The sequence below is a fragment of the Amaranthus tricolor genome, chromosome 6 (assembly GCF_026212465.1).
Source record: "Amaranthus tricolor cultivar Red isolate AtriRed21 chromosome 6, ASM2621246v1, whole genome shotgun sequence".
In the NCBI taxonomy this organism is placed as follows: domain Eukaryota; kingdom Viridiplantae; phylum Streptophyta; class Magnoliopsida; order Caryophyllales; family Amaranthaceae; genus Amaranthus; species Amaranthus tricolor.
In genome coordinates this window covers 29,257,133-29,272,773 of record NC_080052.1, presented here as the reverse complement: position 1 = coordinate 29,272,773, position 15,641 = coordinate 29,257,133, and the positions used below count along the sequence as shown (strand labels likewise).

The following is a 15,641-nucleotide window of genomic DNA, read 5'->3' as shown; positions in this document are numbered from 1 at the left end:
CAAATTGCTAGAGCCACCCCTTTTGTGTTGTTTGTGACTTGATACATTGTTAAGAGATCTTAAGAAATAGTGTTAATGCCCGTGAGTGGAATTATCTTGGAAGCTAACGTACATAATATACTTAAATAAGCAAAAATAATACTCTTATGTTTAAATTATAAATAATATTTGCCTTTTTTAAGACAACACTCAATTATGCAGATAAGTTTTGTTAAAAATTAACTAATATGATGAATTATTTTGAACAATTTAATAATAAGTTAGATTATTTTGGACAAATTTTTATTAAAGTGAAGATTTAATTATTATCTGAATAAATTAAGAATGATTAGATGACTTAATTATATAAAAAATTTTGAATTTTTGAAAAAAAATCTATGTATAAAGATATGTCATCATCATTATCATACCCAGTTTATCCGCCCATAAAAAACCATGAGCAGGGTCTGAGGAGGGAAGGACGAGGGCAACTAATATCCATAAAGGAGAGAGCGGCCAAAAAGTCCCTCAAATCAAGAGAAAATCAAGAAAAGTTCATGCAATAAAAAGAACCGGGTAAATTAAGAAAAGTTAATGAAATGATATTTTTGGAAAGGTGGGAAAAACTTATGAATGAGATAAATGTGTAAGTTAAACGTATAAATGAAAATTAAAAATGAACTGCATAGCTAAAATAAATTTTTTAATAAATTTGACTGAACAAATTTTTAAAAATGTGATAAATTTAATGGGACAAAAAAATGTAAGAATATAGAAGTATTATCACGAATTCAGCAAATTTTGTATGAGATTGTATCAATATTTATAAGACGGACTCATACAAGCAGTCCATTAATAAAAAACATAATAAAAAACATTGAAATTTAAATTGACACATAATCTAAACTGATCTAATTAAAATCGTCTCGTAATGAGACGAGCTCATGACACCAACTTAATACATCACCCCTTTGGCTTTACATAATTCCCCTTCTTTACTCTTCACTCTCTCTCTCTCTCCAAAACCCTTTGAAAAACAGAGTAGCAGTTACACAACAAGCAATAAACTACCACATTTCTTTATCTTCATAAAAAAAGATCATCTCTTTTCCCAATTAATTCTCAATCGCAATCATAATCATATCGAATCCTAAAATCCATCATTTACCAAATTTTACCCAGATTTTTTTCTTTGTTATAAGTATGAAATTATTGTAATGACATCATTCTTATAAGAGTGTTTTCTGTATAAAAAGTCTTATCAATTACCTCTTTACACCGTCTTACTCACGGTATTGTCTATGAAAATATTTTGACTTCTTCTTCTTACAATTTCATTATTCCCCTCATTCATTTTTTCCTCCATTTTTCTTCTTCATTTTCTTGCAAATCAAACAGGGCATAAGCAATCCACCAAAAGATGGTAAGTAAAATCATATATATATATATATATATATATATATATATATATATATATATATATATATATATATATATATATATATATATATATATATATATATATGGGAATAGCTTTTTGATTTCTAATTGAAAAATTCGAAAATAAAAGATCAGAAATTCATTATCAAATTAATATGCCTCTGTTTTTTTACTGATTTTTTTTTATTTCAGAAATTAAATTCTGTTGTTGCTGGGGAGAAGAATGGAATAGAAGAAATCAACGGTTTAAAATATGAAAATAGTGGAAATAATAAATCTGATTGTTATATCGTTGACTTGGAGAATATCTGTAATGGTGGTGTTAACTTATTACAACATTCTTCAACTACTACAAATTCAAGAATTACTGTGAGTTTCTTTTATTTTTCTCTCTATATTTCTTAATTTAGAAGTGATTAGAAATATATCAAAGTTTTAATATAATTTTAGTAAGGGCAGGTTAATTTTAAAATGTACATACGGTACAATAAAAAATAAAATAGGTATTCAGTACATCTTATAATAGTATTTTTAGACGATCAATTAAAAAGTTTATGTAACACAAATTCTTAATAATACTTCTATATTTCTTTTTATTAATTATAATAACTATATAAAACTAATTAACACATTGAAAAAATAATAATATGAAAAAGTATAATTTATTTCCATATTACTTGGTTCATATATACTTTCTATTAGGGAGTGATTAGTGGTGAGGTCAACTTCTTAACTTTGGGCCACAATTGTATTATTAATTATTTTATTTTGCAAATTCTTATCTATTATTAATTCCATTTTCCGCCATTTCAAGCTCATCATTGTATTTCTATTTTGCTATAAATGTCAAAATAAAACAATACTTTGAAATTGCTAATATCAATTTGCAGCTTTAAAAATCAAAACTGTTAAATACCCGATAAAATAAGGTTTTTGGAACTTTAATTTTGGTATATTCATTTCCAAGGATGTGTCGATGCTTTAAATTGATTCTAAGACCTAATTTGTTTCTTTGTTGTTTGCGTATTTTAAGGGTTTTAATTATTTTTTAAACAAAGTAATATTTTTGTTATACGATAGGAAAAAAATTATTCGTAAGTCTTAATTATATGAAGTTGATGTTTATTATCCAGAAATAATCAAAACCAACATCTTTGTAATCATAAATGATGAGTTTACATACATGTATTTATTTACTCTATCTCCACTTTGTTTAGGAGTTTAGATTAAACTACTTAGATAACTGTTTATTTGGTTATTATTATTATTAAATAATGGTAATAAAAATAATTTGTAACGTAAATTTTCATTACCATATTATTGCCATTATAACGAACCATTGATCATAAAAAAATTTTACAATTTTTTGTTATCATTTAATATCATATTTTCAAATAGTGATGCAATGAAATAAAATTATTGAAAAAAATTTGTTTGTTTAAGAAGAACAATTATAACCATTTAACTTGTCAAGTGATATTGTTATTAAACTTACACAAATTCTCTATTAACATTCCCACTAATTAAAATCGAATAACAAACGGATAACAAATGGGCCCTAATGAGTTATCTAATAAATATCTTTGGATTTGGAATTTCATAATGCCATGTTTAGAAACAATGATTTCATTTGAAAATTTGGAATTGGCTCAAATTATTATTTGGCAATCAAAACTTTTTAAATTTGAATTTCGATCAAATTTCATTATGGTTTTTAAAGTAATTAAAGTTGAAAATTTGAGAATGAATACCCAAATTTTGTCATTCTCAAATTCATTCTCAAATTCTTCATTTATAATTTCATAATTGAAATTCATAATTTGAAATGAAATATTTGTTCCCAACCACTAAGATAGTTCCTTAGGAAAGTCCCAAATGGAGCAAGATAATGCATGTGAACTTGTGAGAGGGCAAACGCATAGAAGCTTGGCACTTGGCAATGAGTTCCTTAACGTGGGCATCTTTGTGTGTTTGTGTTGGGCGGTTGAAAGAATATTGGAATTTCATATTTTTTGGATCAAAAAAAAAAAAAGAAATTCTTTTTCTTTCTTATCGTGTGCTGCTAATTAGGCTTATGTGTATCATATCCTAATTTCTAGTTCATAAAATAAAATTTTATTCCCCAAGGATTATTAAATTTCTACTTAGATCGAAATTTATGAGTTCAGATGTATATAATTATAAATTTGTAGAAATAAAAACATTTCTGTGGTTTAATATTTGACTAAAATATTATTTGTAACTTTACATAAATAAAAATTACATGAGCCATTCTATTATAATTTAAAAATCAATTAATTATAGAATATTTAGGTTTATGAAGAATAGAAAAAATTGGTTATTAATGATGTTTATTATTTTTAATGTTGTCATATAAAAGTTGCAAAGAAGTGTTTCTAGGAAAGTCCCTCAACGTGGCGTAGAGAAGAAGGTTATTGATAGAGACACTACAAGCCTTGCTCTATCTTCATCTCCAAGAGGTATGGTGTTTGGTGTATATCATTTTTAAGTTTGATACTTTGATGTTACATGACCTCAAATCTTCTTTAGAGTTTTGATTTTGCAAAGTAGTCCCTCATTTTATTTTTTTGGTATATTTGACTTTTTTTGTATAATATTTAAGTATAATTCTATACACTATAAACAAAAATATAAGAAGTATGTATAAAGACAATGTATAAATACACTTAAGAACAGATGAGTCAAAAGATCAACTTAGTCCATTGGTTTTGAGTTGACCCTTACGAATCAAGAATTTGTTATTTCTAGCTTATTGCTTTAAAATAAAGACAATGTAAGTCAAACAATAACTTAATTAGCTAGTTGGGTTGTAGGAGTATTAAATTATGGTCAGAATTAATAAACAATCAAAAGTAAACGCAGAGATTATGGGAGTTCTTAATGAAGAATGTTGAAGGAGTGGCTGCTTATAGTACAAGTTGACTTGGGTGTTATTATAAAAGAGAAACATGGAAAATATACTAGTTGTTAGTACTTTTTAACTATATGGTTGACAATTTTCATGTTTAGATGAAATTTTTTGAATAAATTTTATGTATATGAGGAGCCTTAATATATTCCCTCCAATTCGGCACTAACGTTTCATTTGCTTTTTGGACACTATTCATTTTTTACTCTTAATTCTTATTTTATTATTAATCTACAAGTTTAAACATAGTCGTGTGGGATCTTGTTTGATTCGTCTCAATGCAAAGATTATTTATATCAATTTTTCATAATTTTTAATAATGCACAATTAGAGATAATAAAGATTGAATAAGTGCATTGGATAGAGTGCATAAAGTAAATGAGACATTAGTGTTAAATTGGAGAAAGTATTAATTATCATAATCATTGGAGGTGTTCAACTAGGTGTTTAAGAACGGAGCGACTATTAAGGGGGCTAGGTGAACTATTGTTTTCAGTCAATTTGCCAGTCTATTAGAAACTAAGACTAAGACTTTGATTTGTGATTGAATTTGCAACTTGATTTACTACCAGATATTGTGTTTTTTAAATTTTATATTGAAGTATTGGCAAGTACTCTTTTAAGTTGATTGTACACTAAGTTTAGATGAAAAAAATTCCTATTAGCATAATTATGTATCTTGAATATTAAAACTAATTATAGATAAAAACGGTCAAAACAAATTCGATATATATTCGAACGTGTAATTAAATCTGACATTAACCTGATTTTAAAATGAATTTAAAATTATATAAAATTCAATTTGAATACAAGACTCGATTTTAAACGAACCTAAAACATCTAATTTAAAATTTGCCCAATATCTCGAATAAATAATTAATTATAAGTTAACCAATTTGACACTTATGAATTGTGTGGTATGATTTTTCGATAGTCATAATCAATAATTAACCACCATATGTGTCTTTTCAAAGTGGTGCTAATTACTGTTTTGTTGGCATATTAAGTATTAATATCATCATCATCACCATAATTACCATTGTCTTTGTCGTCCCATTAATGTTGTTAATTGTTTATGCATGTAACCAAATGGTTGTATAATCAAAGGAGAAACCTTTTTGTTTGGATAACCCATCAACCCTTAAACTACAGTATTGTTTCTAATTAATGTATTTTTAGAAACTTCTATCCAATTCACTTTTCAACGTTACGTTTAGCTGCTGGAAATTTTGAAGTAGTCGTTTTTCTTGGGACAAGTGAAAGTTTAGACACCTTTGTTTCATTAAAGCTTACACATTGGAAAAGACAATGTTTGCAAAGGCAAAAATGGATAAAGTTTGGAATATCGAATCTTAAGTTGTATAGAATTTTTTTTTATGGACTATTTTTAACCACGAGAATTCTTTTTATGTCTCAAGTTGAGTTTAGAAATAATGATTAAAGTGTTATCTTTAAAAATATCAAGAAATAAGAAATTAGAGATATTTGATATTAATATTAGAAGAAAATTATTAAGATCATAACAATGATAGAAAAGTTGAAAAGAAATTGAAAATGAAAGTTTTGAAAACTTTCTTATAGGAGAAGAGAGAATTTAATAAACCTCAAAATCAAGCAAGAATCATGATTTTAAGAAAATTAAATTAAGGATAAATTCGTAATTTTATAAACTAATAAGGACATTTAGGTAAAAATACAAATGTTTCGATATATTCAAATAAATTGAAACTATTTGTTATAGTAATGTTTTGTTAGATTAAGGACGGATATATTATTTTTTAAAAGTAAATCTTTGCTAATTGTGTAGAAGTAGTATTGGCAAATTATCAAACCATGAAAAAGAATGAATAATAATTCTTCTAATCAAAAAATAAATTGTGATGTGTAAATGTGGATTGTAGAGTACTAAAGTGAAGGAGTGGTTGTGGAATTCGATTGATAGCGACGATCAAATAGAGAGAATAATCATTCAAAAAAATAGATAGAATAAACATACCTAAAAAAGATTTTTATTATTTTTATTTCTTTAATGTTTTTATGAAATTAAATAATACTTCCTCCGTTCTTTTAAGTTCTTCTACCTTATTATAACGGGTAGTTCATAAGTTTTTCCTTCTTTAGAATACTTTCTATTTTTAGAAAGTTTTTATCCCACTTTACCCCTTAAAAACCCCCCTTCCTTTTAATATACCCCTTTTCTTTTATTTATAATTATTCTCTCTCATAATTTCAATACAATCATTACTTCACACTACTATTTAATTAAAATAATATCCACTATAACCAAAGATTCTCTTTTTCTTAATATGTGCGAAAAACCTAAAGTGAAAGAATTTAAAAAAACGGAGGGAGTAGCTTTTAATCAAGGGGATAGAGAGAGCATTAATGTACTTGAGTTTGGTTGTATTTAAACTTTCACCACTTTATGGTTGTCATAATATACGTGTAAATTATCTACTAACTAAAGTAAGGTATCATTAACATCATGGATTAGTTAAATGCTCAAAAACTCAATAAATATAGATTTGGGAGTACGCTAGAAAATACCTATAAAAAAGGGGAGAGGGATTAAATATTCTTGTAGGTGGTGAAAATCGAACCCCTGTCACTAAGAAAGAAAAAAATTTTAATTAATAAGCAAACAATATATTATTAATTATCGGTACAACACTTCTACACGTATTTATGTCGAATATGGGCATACCGTGTACGAGTCGAGTGACATAGCTTAAATGTATATTGATGTCTACAATTGTTGTCTGACTGCAACTTGCTGCATGTTGTGTAAGAGTTGTAATCAGGCATCATAAATAACCTTAGATTTGATATTGGGATAACCAATGTTGGCCTATTTGAAATTGACTTTATGAGGAGGTCCATGATTGTGCAAGCCAAGATAAAGCATTTAGAACACTTTAACCATACCAGGGTTTTAATGAAATGTCTTCTGTTCTGTTGCAGCATTCATTTTATTGATTTCTTTCAAAATGAAAAAATATAGGTCCCATCGTATCCCACGGGCCATTTTTTAAATGATATTTCATGCGTTGTAAAGGGGTTAAAATCCGTATTTTACGCTATTTTAAGATATCTCACTCTTTTGGTTTATATTAGCATTAAGATAATCGCATCACTCCTGTCAATGTGGATTTAGCACAATGAAAAAGGATTGCAGAAAAAGTTATTAAATTAAGCTGGACTTATTGCAAATGTTAACATATTAACAGGAAAACACAAGGAGCATAACACTTCATAAGCCAAGGAGATATATACCATCCCAAAACCATATGACAATAGGAAGAAGGATTTCAAAGTGTATACACTATCTTTAATTTGTTGATGTGGGATAAACCATCCCAATATATCCCAACAAAAGAATTATTTTGTATGTATATATGATCAATATTGTACCACATTACCACCCATGTAATGTATGTGTTGTGCACTTCTAAGGGAACAATGAATTACGGAAATTTAATTACTAATTTCTCTTTTTAAAACCCTTTTGTTCTTTTAAATCTGCAGATGCTCAAGTTGTAAGCACACCAATGAAGCCTATATCTCCTCCTACCATGCCACTAGGATCCCAAAATCACATCATGACTACCCACCAACACAACCACTCAGTGCAGCAACATCAGATCACCATCAAAACTGGCGGAATCAGCACTATAGCAGACGGAAGACTGGGTAGTAGATCGAGTTTGAAGCGTTCATCATACACTTGGTTTTCTGACCCAAAAAGAATCCTCCTTTTCTTCGCCTCCCTGTAAGTTTTTTATGTTTAAGGGAGTCAATTATCTTTCTCATAAATTTTCATCATCATTCCCCTCATTTTATACTAATAACCAAATGGATTGGGACAGGTCAAGTATGGGAACAATGCTGCTCATTTATTTTACACTAGCCGTTAGTAAGGCTAATGATAAAGATAACGTATTAGATTGGCAGTAAGTAATCCAACACAACACACAATGCGCTCAGAAACACAATCATACAGAATGTAAGATCAGATACAAGAAATGTACAGAAATATCATCAAGTTGAAGAAATACAGGAAAAATATCCTCTTGTCGGTTATGCGTGCCACGTGGGATTAGGGAGTTGGGCAACACAGATGTAATGCTGGGAGCAGTAGAGCAACACACCACAGAAAGGAAGAATATGTGGTCCTTGTATTTCTTATGGATTGTGTAATTTTGGTCCATTGTTTCTTTCTTTCATACAAAGATGAGGTAGAGAATATTAGAAAGTTTTTTTAATCCTTTTCTTTGACTGTTGTGATTTGTGATCAGCTCCTGATTCCTCCATTATAGAGCATCTCTCTTTTGCACTTTTTTATAAAAGCATAAAAATCACTTTTGGGTTTCATGTGACTGAGGATGTACAGAATTGTTTTTCTGCAACAAATTATTCCCCATTGCTTGTGTATTTTGCGTGGGGTATGACGGTCTCACCAAAACAGGAAAATGATGAAATTCGTAATGACAAATGACTAATAAATTCAAGAAAACAATTTAATTTCTCATCTCACGATAAGACAATTTCTATTGTGCTGGTCTAAATATACACTTACAGTTTTAAAGTGATATGTTAAAGAGATCACAGGCTCATTTTATAGTGAAACAGTCTCATACAACACTTGTTGAAGATAAATGGACATTTAGATAGTATATCCATAAGACAACAAGCTTACGTGCATGGAATATGTGACGCAGCATTGTCAGATTGCTCTGCATCACGGTTCTTGTATCAGAAGTTTCAGATCATGGTTCCATCAGCTCTAGTAGCGCTTTGAAATTCTGGGCAACGAGCGCTTCTGCTTTCTGTCATGGTATATCCTCAGGATAACAGCGGCTGTCTCTTCAATAGCTTTGCTAGTCACCTCTGACATAGATTCAATGAGTTATCAGAATATGGCTGACATTCCGAAATACTTCATCAGAAAACCAATTCAAGGTTTTTATTCCTTATTTGGTTGTACAAACCGCTATAGCAATCAGCCAATTTCCAAGCACGGTCATACATAAGCTAAAACTATGTGAATAAACTCATAATATAAAAATAATTTGCAACAGAACTACTTAGTACTTACCAATTACGGGCCATCTGGGATTCTGAGCAAAAATTTTACCCGCATGTTCTAAATCTTTCTTCACATAATCCATGTCCGAATAGTTGATCATCTCATGGCCAGCAATGCCTAGAGTCTTTGCTCGTGATCTTCTAATTGTTTTCAAAATAACTGGATCAATTGTCAAACCAAAAACCTTATCTGAGGGTATCTCAAACAGAGTTTTCGGTAATTCCAAACCAATTACAATCGGAATATTTGCAACTTTGTATCCTTTTTGAGCGAGGTAAATGGACAGAGGAGTCTTTCCGGTTCTCGAGACACCAGTGAGGACAATATCAGCCTTAAGCAAGTTCTGGGGCAGAGCACCATCGTCTTGTTTTATGGTAAACTCTATGGCTTCAATCCTTTTGAAGTAGTCTTCACTTAAGAAATTTCTACCTGCTGCCCCACGGGGAAGTCCAGAAGGTGTAACACCAAGATGAGAAGCAATTGCCTCGGTAATTGGGCCTAAGACATCAGTGCATGGTACACCCCACAGCTGGCTAGCTTCTCTTGCAGCATCAGCCATTAAAGGATCAGCAAGAGTATAGAGAAGTATTGCACCTTCTTTTGCAGCTTGTCTCACAATTTCTATGAGTCGTTCAATGTCATCTACCTGTTCAATTTTCAACAACACAGATTAGGAAGCATAAGGAGAAACTATTTACAAGGACGCAAGTGAATTCACTTGTCCGTAATTTAGCCACCAAACAAACTCAACCAATCATTTTGAAATAAGAGTAGTATCCAAACGCATAAATACATGAAATATGATGATTTTTCACCTGTCTTTCCCATTCATAAACTTCATCAGATGTGTGTTCATAATGCTCCATAAATTGAGATAGAAGAACCACACAAACTCAGTAATCCAAGAGTTCCTAATCATCTTACTGGCCAGTAACACAATTAGCATAATAGAAATTGTCCCAGTCATGGTTTCATTTGAGGCATATTTGCATTGAGAGAAATAATAGGTCATACACAACACCATCATGCAAACCATGCTGCTCAATATGAAAGCAAAGTAATATTGTTGATAAGACAAATTCTCATTATTACTTGAAATTGAAATGCAAGGTTTAAGGACTATATTTAGTGAAGTACAAGACAACTTGATCCCACGTATCGACCAAAACAAAGAAGTCGTATTTGCCCTTGCATCAGGGTGCTCGAACAAGCACTATATGTGCTCAAACGAGCACCAGCACATTGCGCTGCGTGCGTCATTATTCAAGGCGCCTTCCTTCCCCATCATGCCTCATTCAAGGCATACACAATGTGTATCTTCTTGTCTTGTTCACGGCACTATATGTACCACCTTGATCATCTAATAAAGTGATCCAAACCTCAAACACCATGTCCAATTGCGCACACATCCTCCTTCTACAAAGTGCAAGTCATGAAATGATCAATAAGATGATAAATATCATCTCCTACACTAAGAATTGACACGTGCACTAATAATCTCCCCCTTCATTTCAACTCTCCCACCATCGTCAAATGTCACCTTCTTGAGAGAACCACAAGCCACAATCAATCTCATCATCCTTGTGGCCTAGGCAACCACCACTAACTTGTAGCATGTACAAGTTGTTCTCACTCCTTCCTCTCATGAGCATCATGCTCCCTCTAATGACTATCAAGGTTTCATCACTAGCCTTGAAAGAACATCCCTTAACTTCCAATCTACCTAATGAGATAAGGTTCTTCTCAAGCTTATGAGCATACCTCACTTCACTATTCACTAAGTGTTCTCTTGACACCATCAAGTGTCACCATAACGACCTTATCCATTCCCTCCACCTTTACCCTCATCATTTGACAAAGTTACAAGTCTCCATCACACATACTAAGTTTAGTAAATTTTACTTTCTCACAATAAATGTGAAATAAACAACCAGAGTCAATCACTTATTCCTTCCCATTAGACAGTTCCCAATCACAAGTGCTCCATAAGCTTCTTCATCATCAACAATATCAAGAGTGGCATATCCGCTATTCTCAACATCCTTCAAGCTCCTCATCCTATTGAGGTTTTCCTTCATCTCTTTGAACATCCTTTGTATGTGCCCTTCTTATAATAGTAACAATTTATATAGTACTCCTCCCTTTTCTTAGTAACCCTTTCTCCTTAGTTTTCCCTCTAATAGAACCAACACCAAATAAGTCTTCTCCACCACTCTTCTTCTATTTGCCTTCACCTCTCACCATGAAACTATCATTCTCTCTCAATGCCGACAATTCTTGATCAAGAGTAACACATTCCCTCCCTAAGAGAAATGTTTGAATTATATGTTTATAACTCTTAGGAAGAGAAGCCAAAAGAAGTTAAGCTTGCTAGTTGCTCCTCATCCGACAACTTCTCATCCGCATTGCACAATTGATACACAAGTTGGTTAATTGTGTTAAAGTGATCTTGCATAGTTGCATCCTCCTTCATGAGTTGATATAAATCCCACCTCAAACAAATTTTGTTGGTAAGGAACCTCAAAGCATACACTGCTTAAAATTTCTCCATAAACACACCGAATCCATCTCCTTCAAGTAGTTATACTTGATTTTGGGTGTAATGGCAAGCCTGAGAGTTCTCACCGCCTTCTTCATACTCACTTCTCAATCTCTAAAGATGCAGGCTTTGTTTTCTCAAGACCATCATCAATGCCTTGTTGAACAACCAAGAATTCAACGGAACTATTCCACCCCGAAATTTTCATTTTTCCACTAAAAAATGGAATATGAAACCTTGTTGCCTCACTCATTTTGTTTTTCACCAATATCCTTACTTTCACTCACCAAATACCCGAGAAACTTCACTAAGCTTTGATACCAATTGAAATGAAAGGACTTAAGAACTCTATTTAGTGAAGAACAAGAGTAAAAGCATAAGAAAATATAGCATACACTATGAACAACAAAAACAAAAGCAAGAACACAAAGATGGCTAATATGGTATTTTAGATACCTCTCCCTCAACCAAAATTGTATTTCATTACTTAATCAACATTACATTAAAATAAAATAAACCCTCACAAGTTTTGAGTACAGTCTCTCAAATACAAAAATCTCACCTTTAATGGAGATCACATAGACTCACTAATACAAAACATTCTAGATTTCCAAACCTCTTTTTTCCTTGTATTAGCCTTCACAAATCATTCTCAATGCTGATTTCCAAAACCTCAATCCCCCATGTCCCATCGCACGGATCATCCTCCTCCAAAGTGCAAGCCATGAAATGGACTATGAGATGATCAAAATCATCTCCTACACGGGGAGAATTGGCACTTGCACCAATAGAAATAAAACACAATTGGACCGACACTCCACAGCCATCAAATGGATCACAGGAAAGTCTGAGCAGTGAGCAGGACGCAGGCACCACAAAAGATCATGAATCCAATATTGTTTGCGGCAATAACGGAAGCAGCTCATTCAAGGTAACATTTGCAAGCTGTATTCGTGTAAGAACAAAAAATCCACATCTATAGCTTGTTCAGATTGAAGAATATGGAGGGATGAATTTGACTACATTTGGATAACGAAGGGATGGATGAAATCCTTGATATTCATCATCATTCATCAAACTTAGTTCATCATCATTCATCAAACTCTAGTTAATCCTTCTTGTAACCCATTAACAACAATAATTCTAAATTAAAATTTATACACAGATACTTCCTCCTTTAACACAAAATAACAGTCAAAAATCCTATTAAATAATACTCCCTCCTATTCACCTTCACCTTCTAAGAATCTCCGCTATTATGGGTTTTTAATGTATTATGGATTTTTAATGTAAGAGAGAAAAATTAACATGAGATATAGAGAGTATAATTGAAAATAGGATAAAGGCTATAAAAATAAAAAACTCATATCAAAAATAGAAATGAGACAATTAAAATGACTTTACCATAAAAGAAATGGGACACAAAAGCTGTGGGAATAATAATTAAAAATTTACTCACATTTTAATAAGATTTTATCATCAAAATCGTGATTATTTTTTTAAAAAAGTAGATATATACTTACCCCAGAAAACAAGTGAGTATTAACAGCGCAAGCCTGATCGACTAAGCAATGATCAAACTGCCCTAACGCCGCACTAACAGAATGTTCCGCCGTCCATCCGGTCCCATCAGAAACAATGTAAATCGACTTTCCCTCTCGTGTTTGGCCATCATCTTCTCCCTCCCCGTCACCAGCTTGAAACGGCAATGGAGCTTTCTCAACGGGTATCACTGCCTGAGCCGGATTTTCAACCGGGCGCTCCAATTTACGACCCGAACGTAGTGATCGAGATCTTGACCAAAGGTTTAGTCTTAGGCTACCCTTTGATTTTTGAGGCTTTGGTTTGGATGGAAGTTCTGAGGAGGAGAGAAAAATGGTTGGGGTTGGGATCCCAGGTTTTGAATCAGGTAACAGACTAAACCTATTTTCGGCTATCATTTTTTTTCCTCTTCTCTGTTCGATCCTCCCCCACCAAGACAAACAAATACTCCAAAATGTAAACGAATTTTTAAAAATATTTTTTTCCTGATAAGGATTTTTATCCACTAATTTTCAAATGTATGGTCATGCTATTTTTATAAGTCGGATTTAATGTATACTTATTGTATTCAGAAATTTCTAATTAATTATGATCATTTGTAAATACAAAATAAATACTACCCTATTTCATTTTTTCATATAAGAGTAACTTGCTAATATTACAAAAATCACCGTTATTTACTTAGACTACCTCTATTGTTTTATTGTTATGACTTATACCCTTAAGAGATTACTTATACTTTTAAAGTGATAATGTTTTTTGGTCTTGAAGTTATCACTTATACCTTTAGAGTGATTATTTATAATTTTAAAGTAATAAATTGAAAAAGGGACAAATTATTATAAGTTTATATAATGGTCAGACGGTCTCATATAAGACTTGATGTATTTTAACGAGCATGATACGAAAAGGAATCTCGATCTTATGAAGTATGATTTTAAATAATATTTTAACACCCGCCTCATTCTAAAAGAGGATTGAATAGCGTATGGCAAATTTTCACAAAACTAGTCAGGATCTTGTTTGAAATATTTAGGGGCTTCAAACTTAAAAAAGAAAAATTGTTTGAAGCATAAAGTTCAAGTGAAGACACTAACTTAGAAAATTGAAAGATAAAACAGATAATGTTAAATATTTTATGTTTTAAATTTAATGTTTAATTTTAATAATTAATGATTAATGTTTAATGTTTAAATGTTTAATGTTTAATATTTTATGTTCAATGTTTAATATTTTAGAAGTATGTTTAATGTTTTATGTTTTATGTTTTATGTTTTATATGTTTAAGCTTTATATTTTACGTTTTATATTTTATGTTATATGTTTTATGTTTGATATATTATGTTTAATGTGTTTTTGTTTAATATTATATTTTTAATATTTTATATTAAATGTTTTATTATCATAATTAATTGTTTTATGTTTTAAAAGAGAATCACTCAAAGATGGGATTTTAAAAGTAAATTTTTCATTTTTTTAATTTGTTTTAGAATTTCACAATATTTACCTTGCATTCACTAATAGATCAGAAATCAAAACTTAATAATACATGCTTAATTACTCAATGAAAGTTGAAAACAATAAAAACATCAGGATTAGGCTTAACAGAAATCCATTTTAATTTCCATCTTTGATTAAATAATCAAATTACAATTAAGAATTATATATGTATAAGTAAAAGTTGATAACCTTAAATGTTATATAACGAGGAAGTGCCAAAGACACTTGAAACACCTGGAGTGGAAGCGTTATCGAGATCAACGATCAATGGAGTGGAAGTGAACAGAATTCCTACAACACAACACGTTAGCTTTGCTCGGGGTTGATCTCTCGGAAAACCCCTCCGACGCTCAAGTCAGATCGGTGATGAGATCAATGAATGAATAATATTAACTTGAATGTAAGGTAATGTATGGAGATGTTGGATGATTGTATTCGCGATTTTTGGTGAATAATAATTTGGGTAGAGTTTCGTTATAGAATAATGAGCCTCTGGCAAAAATGGTGCTGCTAAGTTATATTTATAAGATTTAGAGGGACGTTATTCCAGGATAAAGGAGGGTATGATGGGTCTCATGGGGAATGGTGGTAAGTAATGGGCAGTTATTTTAGAATCATGGAAGTTA

At 31.0% G+C, this 15,641-nt stretch overlaps 2 protein-coding genes across 2 annotated transcripts; one reads left to right on the top strand and one right to left on the bottom strand.

Moving 5' to 3' along the window:
* Positions 1-948: 948 nt before the first annotated feature.
* LOC130814654 (uncharacterized) lies at positions 949-8,725 on the top strand. Its single transcript, XM_057680788.1, has 5 exons — positions 949-1,402; positions 1,612-1,788; positions 3,800-3,899; positions 7,874-8,117; positions 8,215-8,725. The coding sequence occupies exons 1-5, from the start codon at positions 1,400-1,402 to the stop codon at positions 8,300-8,302; spliced, it is 612 nt and encodes a 203-aa protein (XP_057536771.1). The 5' UTR covers positions 949-1,399; the 3' UTR covers positions 8,303-8,725.
* Positions 8,726-8,851: 126 nt separating this feature from the next.
* LOC130814653 (pyruvate, phosphate dikinase regulatory protein, chloroplastic) lies at positions 8,852-14,006 on the bottom strand. The gene is made up of 3 exons (XM_057680787.1): positions 13,497-14,006; positions 9,444-10,080; positions 8,852-9,235 (listed from the first exon to the last, which is right to left on the bottom strand). Exons 1-3 carry the CDS (start codon positions 13,911-13,913, stop codon positions 9,132-9,134), a joined length of 1,158 nt encoding a protein of 385 aa, XP_057536770.1. The 5' UTR covers positions 13,914-14,006; the 3' UTR covers positions 8,852-9,131.
* Positions 14,007-15,641: the final 1,635 nt, after the last annotated feature.

What these genes read in the sequence shown, in the direction of transcription:
- LOC130814653 (XM_057680787.1), bottom strand. Translation starts at nt 13,913, where the DNA reads ATGATAGCCGAAAATAGGTTTAGTCTGTTACCTGATTCAAAACCTGGG. An exon ending in ATACTCACTTGTTTTCTGGG is followed by an intron (nt 10,081 to 13,496) that starts GTAAGTATATAT and finishes AAAATTGAACAG; the next exon opens with GTAGATGACATTGAACGACT. An exon ending in TCCCAGATGGCCCGTAATTG is followed by an intron (nt 9,236 to 9,443) that starts GTAAGTACTAAG and finishes AATCTATGTCAG; the next exon opens with AGGTGACTAGCAAAGCTATT.
- LOC130814654 (XM_057680788.1), top strand. An exon ending in TCTATCTTCATCTCCAAGAG is followed by an intron (nt 3,900 to 7,873) that starts GTATGGTGTTTG and finishes TTAAATCTGCAG; the next exon opens with ATGCTCAAGTTGTAAGCACA. An exon ending in CTCCTTTTCTTCGCCTCCCT is followed by an intron (nt 8,118 to 8,214) that starts GTAAGTTTTTTA and finishes GGATTGGGACAG; the next exon opens with GTCAAGTATGGGAACAATGC.